Source organism: Ochotona curzoniae, unplaced genomic scaffold (genome assembly GCF_017591425.1).
Source record: "Ochotona curzoniae isolate NIBS_2020 unplaced genomic scaffold, NIBS_Ocur_1.0 scaffold_2476, whole genome shotgun sequence".
NCBI classification, from domain to species: Eukaryota; Metazoa; Chordata; class Mammalia; order Lagomorpha; family Ochotonidae; genus Ochotona; species Ochotona curzoniae.
Genome location: NW_024467095.1, coordinates 6606025 through 6621039, shown reverse-complemented (window position 1 = coordinate 6621039; position 15015 = coordinate 6606025). Strand labels below are relative to the sequence as shown.

The 15015-nt window shown below is 39.2% G+C and overlaps 1 protein-coding gene across 1 annotated transcript in view; it reads left to right on the top strand.

Moving 5' to 3' along the window:
* The window catches only part of CFTR (CF transmembrane conductance regulator), a 144135-nt gene that overhangs the window by 40428 nt on the left and 88692 nt on the right, over positions 1–15015 (top strand). Inside the window, exons 7-10 of the mRNA XM_041002151.1 lie at positions 405–530; positions 4753–4999; positions 6682–6774; positions 13471–13653. Coding sequence (XP_040858085.1) covers positions 405–530; positions 4753–4999; positions 6682–6774; positions 13471–13653 — 649 coding nt within the window. The remainder of the gene's footprint in view (positions 1–404; positions 531–4752; positions 5000–6681; positions 6775–13470; positions 13654–15015) is intronic.

The following is a 15015-nucleotide window of genomic DNA, read 5'->3' as shown; positions in this document are numbered from 1 at the left end:
GCCATTTTGAGTTTGCCAGCTGGAGTATGAAAAAAAAATATGTGCCAATGTGGAGTCAGGCCTTTGCTTGAATCCTGGTTGCACATTTTTTAATTAAATGGCTGTAGTCAAGCTACTTCTCACTGAGTCTCTCTCTCTTTTTTTTTTTCTAAGTTTTTTCATTCTTGAATTGGAGATAACCAATGTCATGAAGAGTAGGGGTTGTAGGTAGAATGTGTGTGACATAGTATCTTGCACAAAGAAGGCATTTAGTAAATGACAGCTACATATATTTCTGTTACTGTCTATTTGATGATAAAAGAAGTGGCTCATTTGTCAAACAAAAGAAATGTGACTTTTCTTAAAACCTTGAGTTGTTCAGAGTGGATAATATGACTTGATTCTAATATTTGACTAATTCACAGAGATCAGCGAGCTGGAAAAATCAATGAAAGACTGGTGATCACTTCAGAAATGATTGAAAATATCCAGTCTGTTAAAGCGTACTGCTGGGAGGAAGCAATGGAAAAAGTGATTGAAAACCTAAGACAGTAAGTGCTTGTGATAATTAAGAGATTGTTAACAATTTTATCTTGGTTATATATAAAATGATTCTGCCAGCATTTATCGGAAGTTTGGACAAACATTGTATATTTAAATATTTAAGTATTACTGATATAAAATCATTTTCATGGGCTAAATACAGATTTACATAGTTGATCCACTGAGATATTTTGTGCTACCTGGAAAGAATCTCTCATATGTGATCTTAGCTACTTAATATATTTATCTCTAGTTGGTCAAAACCTATTTATTCTTCTTTAACTTAGGAGCAAATGATCAAATTGTGTTTCTAAGAACCATTTACCTGAGAAGGCAGTTTTGGTGATATAAGCCACCTTTTGATAGGAAATCACTGTTTGCCACCCATTCCGAGTCTTTTTTCACCTCAGATTACCTTTCTTTCACTGATTAGTAAAGATTATATCTAGAAAATAATAATAATAAAAAAAGGACTGCAGCAGTAGACTAAGATATGTTGGTGCTGTGATTTTGGGAGAAATGTAAGCTAGAGCAATTCCACGGCTGTGCAACCTGCTTTCTTCAATCAAGATCTGTTTTCTATAAACTGGATTGAAGAAAAGCTACTAGGGGATTCATTAGGGGTAAGGATTAATGGGACAAAGGGTTTAAAAATGTACAGAGCCAGAGTTTCACAGGGACAGCAGTGCACTGGCAAGGAGCACATGCATTGGCGGGGAGTGAATGTGGCTAACAGGGAGCTCAAGCTGCTGCCTGCCTAGGCAGTGGGAGCTGAGCTGCAGGTGTGTGATGGAAACAACAAAGAAAACGCTGCTGTTAAGCCCTTTGCCATGTAAATAAAAGGAGTGAAAACTTGTTTATTTCCCCAACATTTTTGGTCACCTGTTTCTGGTATGCCTTTCAAGACAAATCCAGGAAAGAAATAGCATTTTTCTCTCCAGAAACATCCTGCACACTCCCAGGGCCTTGTTTAGTGGATGGGAGGTTTTCTCAGGAACCAGGGGGTGCTCTGTCACATGTGCCCCTGCTGTCACTCTTGGCGAGCAGGCTTGGCGACAGTGATGAGGAGGTTATGAGAGAATCTGTTTTTTTGTTTTTTGTTTTTATGTCCAGGCCTCATTGTCAGCTAAAGCTCAGTCTCCTTGGTGACTTTTGACTTTTTTTCCCTTCCTCTTCCTTAAAAGATGAAATCCATCTGTACAATTCTGAATTTCAGTTTGACCAGTTTGGTTGTAACCAGTATAATCTAGCTTGAAATTGTTATCTAGAAAGGGTGAAAGGACCGATGCAACTATGGGGAAGCAAGAATTGCTTTTCAACAGAGCAAATAGAAAGTTCTGGAAGATACTGACTGGATGTACATCCAAGGAATAATGACCTCAGCCTGTGTCACTGTTGAAAAGGGCCTAAGGCTGTGCAAAGCTCCCTGAAAATCTACTCTCTTACTGCTATTTGGAAATAAAGTCACTTTCAATTTTTTTATAAGAAATTGATAAAATATTCTTATGACTCATTTATGGTGAGTACTGATTATGAGTAGTTCTTATGTGCTTGGCTCTGTTCTTTTTTCTCTCTTTTTGAAAAAGATTGCTTTATTTACGTGAAAGGCAGAGTTACAGAGATCTGCTGGTTCGTATCCTTGGCTGCAACAGAAGAAACTGGAATTCCACACAGGCCTCTCTCTGGAATGGCTGGGGCCTAAGCAGTTAGATCATCTTTTACAGTCCTCCCAGGCGAAGTAGCAGGGAGCTGGATAGAAGTGGAGGAGCCAGAACTCATATGGGATGAAGGAAGTCATATGGGATGAAGTTGGCAGCTTAAGGCTTAACCAACTGTGCCATTAGGGCTGGTCCCCATTGTTCTTATAGTACATCTTCTTTCTGCTTTGCTTTTCTCAGTTGTTTTTCAAATATTTAGACCAACTGGTTGGCATTTTTGTCAATAGTGTTTTCCATCATTTAACAATATGAACCTATTCCATATGTTTCTGTTTTCTATTGAGAAAGAAGACACTGGTAAGATCTAAGCATTAGACCCTCTGTTCTCATTCAGTCATGACAACTGCACTAGAGGTATTAGAGACAAAAGATCATTTTGCAATGTGTGAATAAAAATGACTCTCAGAATTGTACAAGTGTGCAGAACTAGTGTCCAAATGCCAATTGCTACCCACACTATGCTATGACAAAGTTATTGCTCCCTCCCCCCCGAGTCCTCTATTCATAGCAAAGTTGTCTTTTCCCTATATGAGAGTTAATAGAAAGGATCACAAGTGACTTCAATTTTTATGACTCATGCGAGTTGGACCAAGTTGACAATGTCCAGAGTTCTCACCTGCCTCTATCTTCCCCATCTTCTGCCTGTTGTAGCCTTTAATTCTCATGTAAGGTATTTTCAAAAGTTCAGATTTGCAATTCACACTAGAGGATTAAGATATAACATAACATAATTGCAAATAATTACTCTGAAATAAGGGAGTCAGGAGGATGCAATATCAAATCCCATGATTTTTGAAGAGCCATCTGCAACACAGTCACTCAGATTCTTTTTCTAAAAGGCAGATTCTAGAACCTGCTTCATATTGACTCTGTGGGCCTGGGAGTTCATTGAAACAATTTCCGGAGTGATTTTTATCCACGCCGAAGCTTGAGAATCATTTCCCCTGTGACTTACACATTGTTTTTAGTGTTCCTTAAAGCCATGCTAGAATTTTCAAAATATTAATGGTCCATGAAGATCCAGTTAAAAAAATCTTGTCAGTATTTCTAAATAGAAATTTCTCAAAGAAAGACATACTCATGTTACACAGGCCCAAGAAAAATGTTCAGCATGAACTAATTATCAGGGGGAGGCAACCACAATAAGATATCACCTCACTCCAGTAAGATTGGCTAATGATAGCAAGTGTCACCTGCAGAGGAAGGGAACTCTTCCGTATTGTTGGTGGGAAAGCATACTAGTAAAATAATTGTGGAATACTAAATGAAGCCCTCTCAAGAACAAAACAATGCAAAAAGCAAACCCTAAAACTGCAGCTACTATATGATTCAGCAGTATCACTCCAAGAGGGTGTGTCCAAGATGAATGCAATCACTCTGCTGAAAAGACATCTACATCCTGTATTTACTGTAGCATTATTCCCAATACAAGAAAGGAAAATAATTTATCAACTGAATGGGTAAGGAAATGGACACATGTATAAAATGGAATCCTAGTCATTCAGAAATATCACATCATGGTGTTTGCAACAATGTGAGCAGAACTGAATGTCATTTGTTTTTGTTTTTGTTTTAAGGGAAGTAAGCCAAGCCCAACAAGACAAGTATCATATCCTATTATCTCACTCATAAGTGGAGTCTAAAACATAGGTTATCTCATAGAGGTTAAAATATGGAGGTTATCAGAATCTGATGAAGGATATGGAAAGGGTCAGAATGGGAAGGCTTGACGTCTGAGTACCAGGCTTTAGCTTCCTAGGGGTAAGAAGTTCTGGGATTTTATTGCATGCTAGAATGCCATTTTAATGTGCTATATATTTTCCCCTATGTAGAAAAACATAGACTTTTGGATGCTTTCACTCCAAAGAAATATTAAATGCTTGATAGAAAAAATATATTTACCCTATTGGAAATTATTCAAGATATACTTGTAAAGGAAAATCAGGGAGTACTCTATAAATATGCACAATATTATATGCCTGTTAAAATTTTTTTAAAGGCAAAAATTTCTGCTTTGCTAAGAGAGAAAAGCAAAAGCCAAAGCAAAACCAGGGACAACTTATTAACCTCAAGAAAAGAAAGGAAGGAATCTATTGGGAGATCACATAATTGTCTTCTATAAATCTTGCAATATTGTCCACATTTTTCATATTTGATAACCAGAAGTATTCACCCATGATCCAGTGAATATTTATGTCTCACAAATCTTACAAATTGTGATGTGAATAACTATATAATAATGTAATATCTGATAATTTTAATTTAAAAATAATATTTGTAGGTATAACGTGTAAATCTCAGGTACATGAGTTACTCTGTCCTTTTTACATGAGGTTTCTGAGGCTGTATGACTTACAAGGCAGAGCCGGGATCAGAAGAGAGGGGGAAGGAAAGCCCATGGTCAGAGTTTACCTTCTAAGCTGCTGAAATTTGACAAGGAAAGTAACATCTCAAATCTTAACACTCCTCTTCTTGTTCTCTCTCTCTCTCTCTCTCTCTCTCTTTTTAATAGAACAGAACTGAAACTGACTCGGAAGGCAGCGTATGTGAGATATTTCAACAGTTCAGCCTTCTTCTTTTCAGGCTTCTCTGTGGTGTTTTTATCTGTGCTCCCCTATGCACTTACCAAAGGCATCATCCTTCGAAAAATATTCACAACCATCTCCTTCTGCATTGTCCTGCGCATGGCTGTTACTCGGCAGTTCCCCTGGGCTGTGCAGACCTGGTATGACTCTCTTGGAGCAATAAACAAAATACAGGTAATGTGTCAGACATACTCATCATTGTAGTACGCTTTTGCAGTATTTTACAATTTTCTAGCAGAAAACCCTCTAGAGTTGAATCCCTGGGCTTGAAGCTATTGAACATGTACGGAGTTCCTTTTGAATGGATTATAAGGGTACTTAGGATGTTCGTGCAAAATGGAATTAAAAGGTAACTTATTTTGATGCCAAAAATATGGAAATTTATGCCTACAGCAGTCTTTAGACTTCATTGAGATACTTTTTATGAAAAACTTTGAGGATTTCCAACTTTTTTTGCACTAAACCAAGCCTAACTTTAATTTCATTGTGTCACAGTCCTTTGCAATCTCCTCATATATGTGGCTTGAAAGCCTAGTAAAATTAAATGGAGGCCTTGAGATTCTCTTGAGTCCAAGAAACGTAAGAAAATTCTTTCTGTATACTGGAGAATGTCATCAAGTAATCAGACAATAATGAGCTTCGGAAATGTGCAAAAAAAATTAAAAAGAAAAACTTTTCTTAATTACAAAGTTGTAAAACTTCCCAACAAGAACTAGGAATGTTTACCTTAAACTTCCCCTAATAATTTCCTGGAGGATATGATGGATGAGAAAGAAGTATTTCGTGCCACATTAATTACCTTAACAGTCTCCACATGGGTGACAAACTTGGCAGCCTGGAGAAATTCCAGCCTCTGGGTGAGGAAACTCTGCTTCTACAGAGCAAATGGAATGACCTTGTGTAGTTCAGAAACAGAGAACATGTCCTTTTATTGGTTTTTGATTCTAATTTAAATATTAAACTCAGAAAATAAGTTACTAGGCAGATCTCTCTCTCTTGCTCGCATGCGCGCATACACACACACACACACACACACACACACACACACTTACTTCTTTTGAAGCTGGGACTTAGCTCACTTCCCTGAACTAAGTGAGCCAGAGATCCAGAAATTAGATAAAATGGTGAATGGGGCTCAGAATCATAGAGTTCTGGAAATTGTCTTATAGCTTCAGTGAACCCCATTATACCTGTGAATGGGAGAGAGAGAGGGGAAGAGGGGAAGGAGAGAGACCTGAAGAGAGACTCAGAGAGAACACTAAGCAGATGCAGAGAGTCACGGGTCTTGGAAACAACTGAAAAAAATCAGAAACTACAGAGGAGGCAGAAGAGCAGAGAAGACCCGAAACAAGGCAAGCCGCAGACTTTTCTCATGACCTCCCATCGGGAAGAGTTCAGGATGCTAGACTGCATCCTTCCCCAGGCTCCCACCTTCCCTAGGAACCTTAGGGTTGGGATTCCTCAGTGTCTATCTGTTAGAAATGTGGTTGGTACCTTGAAATTCCTTGTATCATATCTTTATACACATACTTTGCCCAGAGGGGTGATGCTATTGATTTCTTGAAGAAGGGCTTTGTAAAGATGAAGATGTTGATTTTACGTTTCTGTCTTAGTATTGAGCTGAGGCCCATTCATGGGTAAATTCATCAGTGAAGCTTGCATGCAATAGACGTGGAACAACCCATGTGCCTGGCAAATTAAATTTAGTATACTGTTGTAAAATTAGTCAGAAATTATTTGTAATTTATTTCCTAAAAAATCCAAGTTGCAACACTATTAGAATGTAAAATAGATGTAATAATATGTTATTGCAAGTCTGCTCTGATGATCTGTTTTTTGCTGTCTCTTGTTAATAGGATTTCTTACAAAAGCAAGAATATAAAACCCTGGAATACAATTTAACAACTACAGAAGTAGTGATGGATAATGTAACAGCCTACTGGGAAGAGGTCAGAACTTTTTGATTGTTTGGTTTAAACCTTTAAATATTATTCTCCTTTGTAAATCTGGGTTTTATCCAATAGTAAAATAAGGTTAGAATGATGATAGTAGTAGTAGAACTGAAAGGAGGATCTCTCCATCTGTTTTATAGGTAAAGAAGTAGACACCCAGGCGTGTTGGTCACAGTATAATTAGTTTCAGAAAACATACAGCCTCTGAATGTGGATTTGAATCCTGGCTCTGCTATTCACTGTCTGAGGATGTGTAGTCACATCACCCTGTGGCCTCTGGCTAGCCATTGCAAAAAGAAGCATATTCATGTTCAACTTGCAAGTTTGCTTTGAGGACTGACAGTTTATTCCAGTGCTCATCAGAGCACCATGCTCTTTTTTTTGAAAGATTTATTTAATTGGAAAGACAGATATACAGAGAGGAGGACATACAAAGAGAAAGCTATTCCATCTGCTAGTTTATTTCCTAAGTGGCTGCAATGGGTGGAGCTGAGCAAAGCCAGGAGCCAGGAGCTATTCTGAGTCCCAAGGCTTGGGCCCATCCTCTGTTGCCTTTCCAGGCCACAAGCAGGGAGCTGGGAGGGAAGTGGGGCAGCCAGCACATGAACCGGTGCCTGTATGGGATTCAGACAGTAGCAAGGTGAGGACCTTAGCAGGTAGGCTACTACACTGGACCCTAGAACACCACGCTCATAATGATTGCCTGGTAATTGTGACCTTCTGTGGTCTCAGATTTCAGATGTAACAGAATGGAAAAATAGGAAGTTGGACAGTTTCACTGCTACTTTTAGGTCATTGTTTTTCCTTGTGGTACAGAACTTCTCCATTCTCTTAGTGAATTAAAATAGGTGGCATTCCTAGAGCTCTTACTGTCTTCCAGGTGCCAGGATAAGCATTATTTAAGCTTTATCTCATTTATTCCTCACATTATTCCTAGGATCTAAATGGCCTTAATATTCCTGTTTTATTGCTATGACAATGAAGGCTTTGCAAAGTTAAGGGCTGTGGTTCAGCTCCTACACATTAACAAGCGCTGATGCTGGAGTTTGAATCAAATGTCACAGTCCAGGGCCCCTTTACCAAACCCTGTTTCCCATCTGGCAATATCTTAGTCCTGTGGTGTTTGCCATCAACACCACAGAGCTCTTCAAGGCATTGATTTGGGCTGCTGGGACTTGTCAACCTCTGCTGCCATGTCAGACTCCAGCATCCCCAAGGACACTCTTTCCAATGTTGCCTTTTGAACTCCTGGTAACCACAGAAGCCCTCTCCCTGGATCATAGCCTAAAATTTAGTCAGTGTAGAATTCCCTATTCTTCCGCTTTTCTCAATTGCTGAATCCTCCTTTTACTGCCTCTTAGTTTCCTCAAGATTTTATTTTAAATATTTATTTATTTTTATTGGAAAGTCAGAGATACGGAGAGGAGGAGAGACAGAGAGGAAGATCCTCCGTCCGATGATTCACTCCCCAAGTGACCACAACTGTTGGAGCTGAGCCAATCCAAAGCCAGGATCCAGGAAGTTCTTCCGGGTCTCCCACATGGGTGCAGGGCCCAAGACTGGGCCATCCTCGACTGCTTTCCCAGGCCACAAGCAGGGAGCTGGATGGGAAGTGGAGCTGCTGGGATTAGAACCGGTGCCCCATATGGGATCCTGGGTATGCAAGGCGAGGACTTTAACCACTATGCTATTGTGCTGGGCCCAGGTTCCTCAGAATGTTTAATCTACCTAATTCTCAGCTTTGGATCTCTCCTGGTTTATGTTTGAGTCCAAGAGAAATTGTTTTGGCGCTTCTCGCTGCTACATTCTCAATACATTTTTCTTCTTGCTGATTTTTTTTTCCTTGCATAATGTTTACTTTATCAGCTGAAAAGAAGGAAATGAGACCTGGGAAAATCATTCATTGTCAACTGTAAATTTTGTACATTTATTATGATTTCTACCTCAACTAGGCTTTCTATAATCTTGGGCAAGTCATTTCATTTGTTGTTAATGTCCTTTTCCATTTCCCTAAAAGCTCTCAAAATTTATATCACTTTCTCAGATTCCCAGTGTCTCCCATGGTGTGCACACACCCAGTTGGGGTAGCCGTGGCTTCTGTAATGCACAGAAAACAGAGGCCACTGTCATGTATGAATGCTCTCACAGAGGCCATGGTTATGTGTGAATGCTCTCAACTTCTTCTCCCTTGACGGTATCTTTTCCTCCTACTTTCCTGTCTAAAAGAACAATGTTTATGTCCGTCTAACCTCGTCTGAACTAATCTATCTTGTTCCTTCTTCTCAGAACAGGGACTAGCCATTATTCTCTCTCTGGAAGCTACAACAGCTCTGTTCAGTTGGCTCTTCACACTTACATATTTTCAAGGTAAAACATCGCTTGCCTAACTTTTGTCTACCTCAAACCTTATCACTCTCATGCTTTCATTATCAAACCTGTGCTCACTTCCTTACCCTTTGTGAAACATTCCCCACTGCAAATTGGGTTCAGTCTATTGAAACTGTTTTTATTTTTCTTCTGGAATTAGCCACTCATGTTAGCATGAATGATTCATCGCTTCTAGATTATTTTAGCCTCAGATCACAAATTCTGAATGTGCCCTGTGTTCCCCTCAGGGAGATGTTGGGGCATTGGGTCCTTTGCTGGATTTTTCAAGCACTGCATTCATGGTCACTGGGTGACCTTAACCCACACTCATTTGATGTCAAGGTTCTGGTGACCAGTGCCAGTCTCTGATCAGTTTCCTTACTGTGTGCTTCCAGATTTCCCACACACTCCTCAATGACTTCACCTTCTTTCCTCCCCAGCATCATGACCCTGCTCCTTCCAGTGTGTTCTCCATCACCTACAATGGTACCCAAAGCAATACCATGTGACTCCTCCCTGTTCTTAACCTACGAGTAGCTTTAATTTCCACTTCAGTATCAGGAAGATGGGGCTTAGAGAGTTTCATTAATGTGTGAAGCTACAAAAAAGATAATGAAAGACTGAACAAAATCAAAACCCAAAAGCAACAGTGCTGCTGAGAACATGTATAAATGGGCCAGCATTATAGCAAAGGTGTGTAGGCCATCACTCGCAATGCCAGCATCCCATAATGGCTCCAGTTCCTGTTCCAGCTGCTCTGCTTCTGATCCAGCTCTCTGCTGCTGGCCTGGGGAAAGCCACAGGAGATGGCCCATATGCTTTTGCCCCTGTACCCGTGTAGGAGACTCACATGGAATCCCAGGCTCCTCGCTTCAGTTGGCCGAGGCTTGGTTGTTGTAGCTATTTGCAGAATGAACCAGTGGATGAAGTCTCTCTCTCTGTATAGCTCTTTCAAGTAAACAAATAAACAAGCAAGTAAATAAATATTTTAAAAAGAAAGAATTCCTGGAAACTAGCATGTGTACATACTGCCAGTGGAATGTTTAGAACTACCTTTCAAAATATTGAGAATTTTATGTACCTTTTGCTCTGGATGTCCTTTTTATTGGATTGTATAACTAAAAATTAAAAACTAAAAATTAAAAGAAAATGCATCACAGAATTATTGATTGAATTTTATAAAAATCTTCTAATAGAAAACTGTTAATAGGTTATTCAGACTCTGTAATACTCTCATGTAATTAAAAATTTTATTAAGGGCCTAGCGTGGTAGCTTAGTGGCTAAAGTCCTTGCCTTGCATGTGCCAAGATCCCATATGGGCACTGGTCTGTATGCTGGCTGCTCCTCTTCCTATCCAGCTCCTGCTTGTGGCCTGGGAAAGCAGTCGAGGACGGCCCAAAGTCTTGGGCCCTGCACCCATGAGGGAGACCCAGAAAAAGTTCCTGGATCCTGGTTCAGCTCCAGCCATTGGGCTCATTTGAGGAGTGAACCAGTGGATAGATCTTTCTCTCTGTGTATCCTTCTCTGTGTAAATCTGACTTTCCAATAAAAATAAATACATTTAAAAATTATGTTAAGAAGACTACTCGATCATGTGTGAAAATATTTATGTCTTACTATAAATTAGGAAAAATAAGCACAATGTTATACATAATTTTTATCAATGTAGGAATATTTGTGATCTTATATATGTGAACATTTGAAATTATTTTCAATGCATCTAATATATATGTTTATGTATAAATATGTATATATGATACATGTATGTGTATGACATAAACCAAAATACTAAAACACAGTTCTCAGTGGCATCTGTTGGAATACACATTGTCTTCTGTAATCAGAAGTAAAAGCTATCAGTAATAGATATCTTCCCCTGGTCTGGATGCTTCCTGGATAACTGTGCCGCTTTAAAGCAGAGCACCCAAGTGAAGTGTCAGCCTTGATTATTCTGTAATACACATTTGAACCAGCCACTCCCCATCCCAGGGACGTATCTTGTTCTTTCAAGCCTGGATCAGTGCATGTGCCCAGGCACCTTCCTGGGACACCTGCAACCATTCTTGTCCTTGTGAAATGCCCCTTTCCATCCTTCAAAGTCCCGGGAGTCTTCCATTTACTTGGTCAAGGCTGGGTTGGCTGCTGCCTTGAGTGCACTCCAACAGGGCATCAAGCTTTTCAGTTGTAGTGCTGACCACATTGGAATATCAGTGTGTACATGTCACTCTATCGTGTGAGGGTTTTGAAGTGGTCGTAATGCACCAGTGGAACTCAATAGAGATGCAAGGTAACTGAATGAATCAGGAAATAACAGATGCCTTTGTTTCATTTTTAGACACTTTTCTTTGTCTACTCCTTAAAAGCTCTGCTTTCAGTTATCTGATGACTGGGAGAATGTTGGCCACCTGGATCGAAAGAACTTAGGGCAGCAGTCTTCCAGTTGAATTGCTTATACGTTCCTGAAAAGGGTTTTTGAGAATGATGTGCCCTTGGTACATTTTTATGTTGGCATATGTTTTTCAACCTAGATTTAAGCAGTGACACATGATGTAATTTCCTTTTCATTGTTCATTGTGTATTAAATGAATTTTTGTCAAAAGCTTGAGCAGCAGTTTAAATGAATTTAATTTGCAGAAAATAATTGTATTTATGAAGTCAGTCCTCATATCAAGCCATTTAGCTAACTATGGCTTTCCTTCAGCATGTATTTTAAAATATACCATGTGGTAAGGATTAGGTACTTATTTATTCATTATTAGAAATTAATTACTTATAGAGCTGACTAACATGTGCTGATTCATTTCTGAGATTTTATTTTAAGACAGGTAACACATATAGACTGTGTTAAATTTGAAATCTGGGTGAAACAAAAGATTCCATGTTCTTCAATGTTTCTGGCTTTGCTTTAATGAGAGATCTTTCAGGAGAAAATTGTTCCTTATTGTCCCCTGTTTGAGTCCCAGGATTTTTTAATAATTAAATTTTATTTTTATTTGTGAGGCAGAGAGAAAAATATGCAGAAATAGAGAGAGCATCTATATGCTGGTATGTGTCTGAGTTGAGTTACACTGACTCCAGAAGCCCAGAACTCAATCCAAGTGTCTCAAGTGGGTGGCAGAGACCTTGTTACCTCCACCCTCACCTGCTGCCTCCCAGAACGAGCTTGAGGAGGTGGGGATTGAGAGCACACTCAAACCCCGGTGCTTTGGTATGGTATGCGGGCATCCCACCAGGAGGTTTAACCTTTGTGTCAAACACTTCCCTTCAAGAGGTTCCTATGGTCCATAACATGCAATGTGCAAGTATAGTAGGAGAGAAATCAATCACATCTATATAAAAAGAAGAAATGCTAGTGAGCATCTTGGGCAGATCTGAATGTCTTGCTGAAGAACTAAAAGCAATTCCCTTAAAACTAGCTGAGCCAGCTTCCTCCTAATCAATCGACTCATTTCAGTTTGAAGACTACTATCCTAAGACTTCCCTTGGCATTTCAGAATGTATCGTTTTTCCTCCCCAGCTACTCCTGCATAGTCGTTTAAACAAACTGGCAGTCTGTTTGATATTCAGTGGTAATTACATCAAGAAATATGATTATCAAAGTTTTTGGGGGGAAGGTACCATGGACTTAATTGAGCAGAAGTCAGATTTGGGTTGTAATTACATTCTGTGACCAACTCATTCCATAACATTAGTCATTTATTCTGAGTCACAGTCTAGAGGTTTGAAAGAATGGAATTATAAAAGTTTACCTTTGAGCTGGTGGACTGGCCTAACAAACCAATCTGCCACCTACTAGAACTAGCATGCCATGTCGGCAGTGTTTCATGTTCTGCCTCCACAGCTTGTGATCCAGCTCCCTGCTTATGACCTGAGAAATTGGTGGAGGATGGCCCAGGGCCTTGGGACCCTGCATCCACATTGGAGAACCAGAGAAAGTTTCTGGCTCCTGAATTAGGGTTGGCTCAGCTCCAGCTGTTGCAGCCATTTGGGGAATTAACCAGCAGATGGAATGTTTTTCTCTCCCTCTCTTTGTACATCTGCCTTTCAACTAAAAGCATAAATACATCTATTTTTTAAAAGTCAGCCTCTTGGTGTAATGTTCATAAACTAGCATATGGGAGGTGTGTGTATTCAGTTTCTAATTATCTTACATTTAATTTAAGAGTAACGAAGGTTTGAGGAAGTGCAGTGGTGTTTCTGTTAAGTACTTATGGGATTCAAATGCTTTGCATTATGTGTTCTGGAAATCAAGTGACTCATAATCATGCTATAAACTAACACAACATGTAGTGTAATGGATCATATCTTTTTTCAATTTTTTATAGGGATTTGGTGAATTATTTGAGAAAGCAAAGCAAAACAATAGCGATAGAAAAATTTCCAATGGTGACAACAACCTCTTCTTCAACAACTTCTCACTTCTTGGTGCTCCTGTCCTGAAAGATATCAGCTTCAAGATAGAAAGAGGGCAGTTGTTGGCAGTGGCTGGATCTACTGGTGCCGGCAAGGTAGTTACTTGTATTTCCCTGTATTAAGAACTTAATTTTACATGTGTTACTGCACGTTTCTCTGATTTTCGTATAAAGTGGAAAGGTATTTTAAGAAATTCTGTAATATTTTTAACAGAAACAAAATCTATACATACTGCGGGGCTACAATGTGGTGTATCACTGTGTCATCTCCAATTAGGGGGTTGTAAATATATCTATTTCCTGAAACATTTAACAATTTCTTTATGGCTAAAAAATTCAATATCTTCTAGTTTCCATTTGCATAGAGAGAAATGTGCACTATTTAAATTGCCTGATCTGTAGTCACCCTAATATGCAATAGAACTCTAGATTTTCTTACCATTATCTAACTGTATCTTAGTACTCTTTTTTTTTTTTTTTGAGAACACTGTTCTTTTCCCTCTTCTGGATCTCAGCATTTTTGTCAAATTCCAGCTGAAATGTGAATAAATAACTTATTTTAAATCAGGATATTTGGAAATACATTGTTTAAAAAAAACAAATCAAACTTTATTTCACCGGGAATGGAAGATTTTATAGTGATTGTCAAGTCAAGGATGTCAGCTGTCATGTAGACAAACATTTGCTTTATTTTTAACTTGTAGAAAATAAATTTAGAGCACGTAAAAGAAAATCATTAGAGATCAGTAAAGGATTCCTATTATTGGAAAGAGTTACTCAGGGCAATGAGCTTTTGTCCTAGAAGCCTACAATACCAGGTCTACAACACCAGGTCTACAACACCAGGCCTTGGCCTTTCATTTGAACGGTGTGCCATCATAGGAAGCTTTTCAAAATGCTTTCTTATACTCTACCCAAGGATGTATGTAAGAAGGAAAGGAGAGGAGAGGAGAGAGGAGAAAAGGGGAGAGGTAGGGAGTAGGGGGGAGGGAAAGGAAGGAAAATAAAAAGAGGAAGGAAGGAAGGAAGCAAGGAAGAGAGGGGTGAGAGAAGCAGAGGGGAGAAAGGAAGAGGGAGATGATGGAAGGGGGCGGGAGGGGAGGAAGGGCAGGAAAGTGAGACAGCAGGGAAGGGAGTAAAGAAGAAAGGAAAAGAAATAGTGCTACCAATTCATAAAAACTATAAATGTAAATGAAAATGCAAATGAATCGGAAGACTCCTAACAGACAGTTGTTCACTAACATCTAAGATGTGGAGTGCTGTATTTTGAAGAATGCAGGCTTAGGGACAAACCCACAGAAATTATTAGATCAATGTTTTGGTATCCACGATACTAGCAATACGATTTGTTTCTCTCTTGAGTTGTTTCTCTCTGTATATAACAGGCCTTTTGAATAATGTAGCTATAATTAGATATCTTGCACAAACCTTTTCCTTCTTAAAGTATTATTTTTCTTA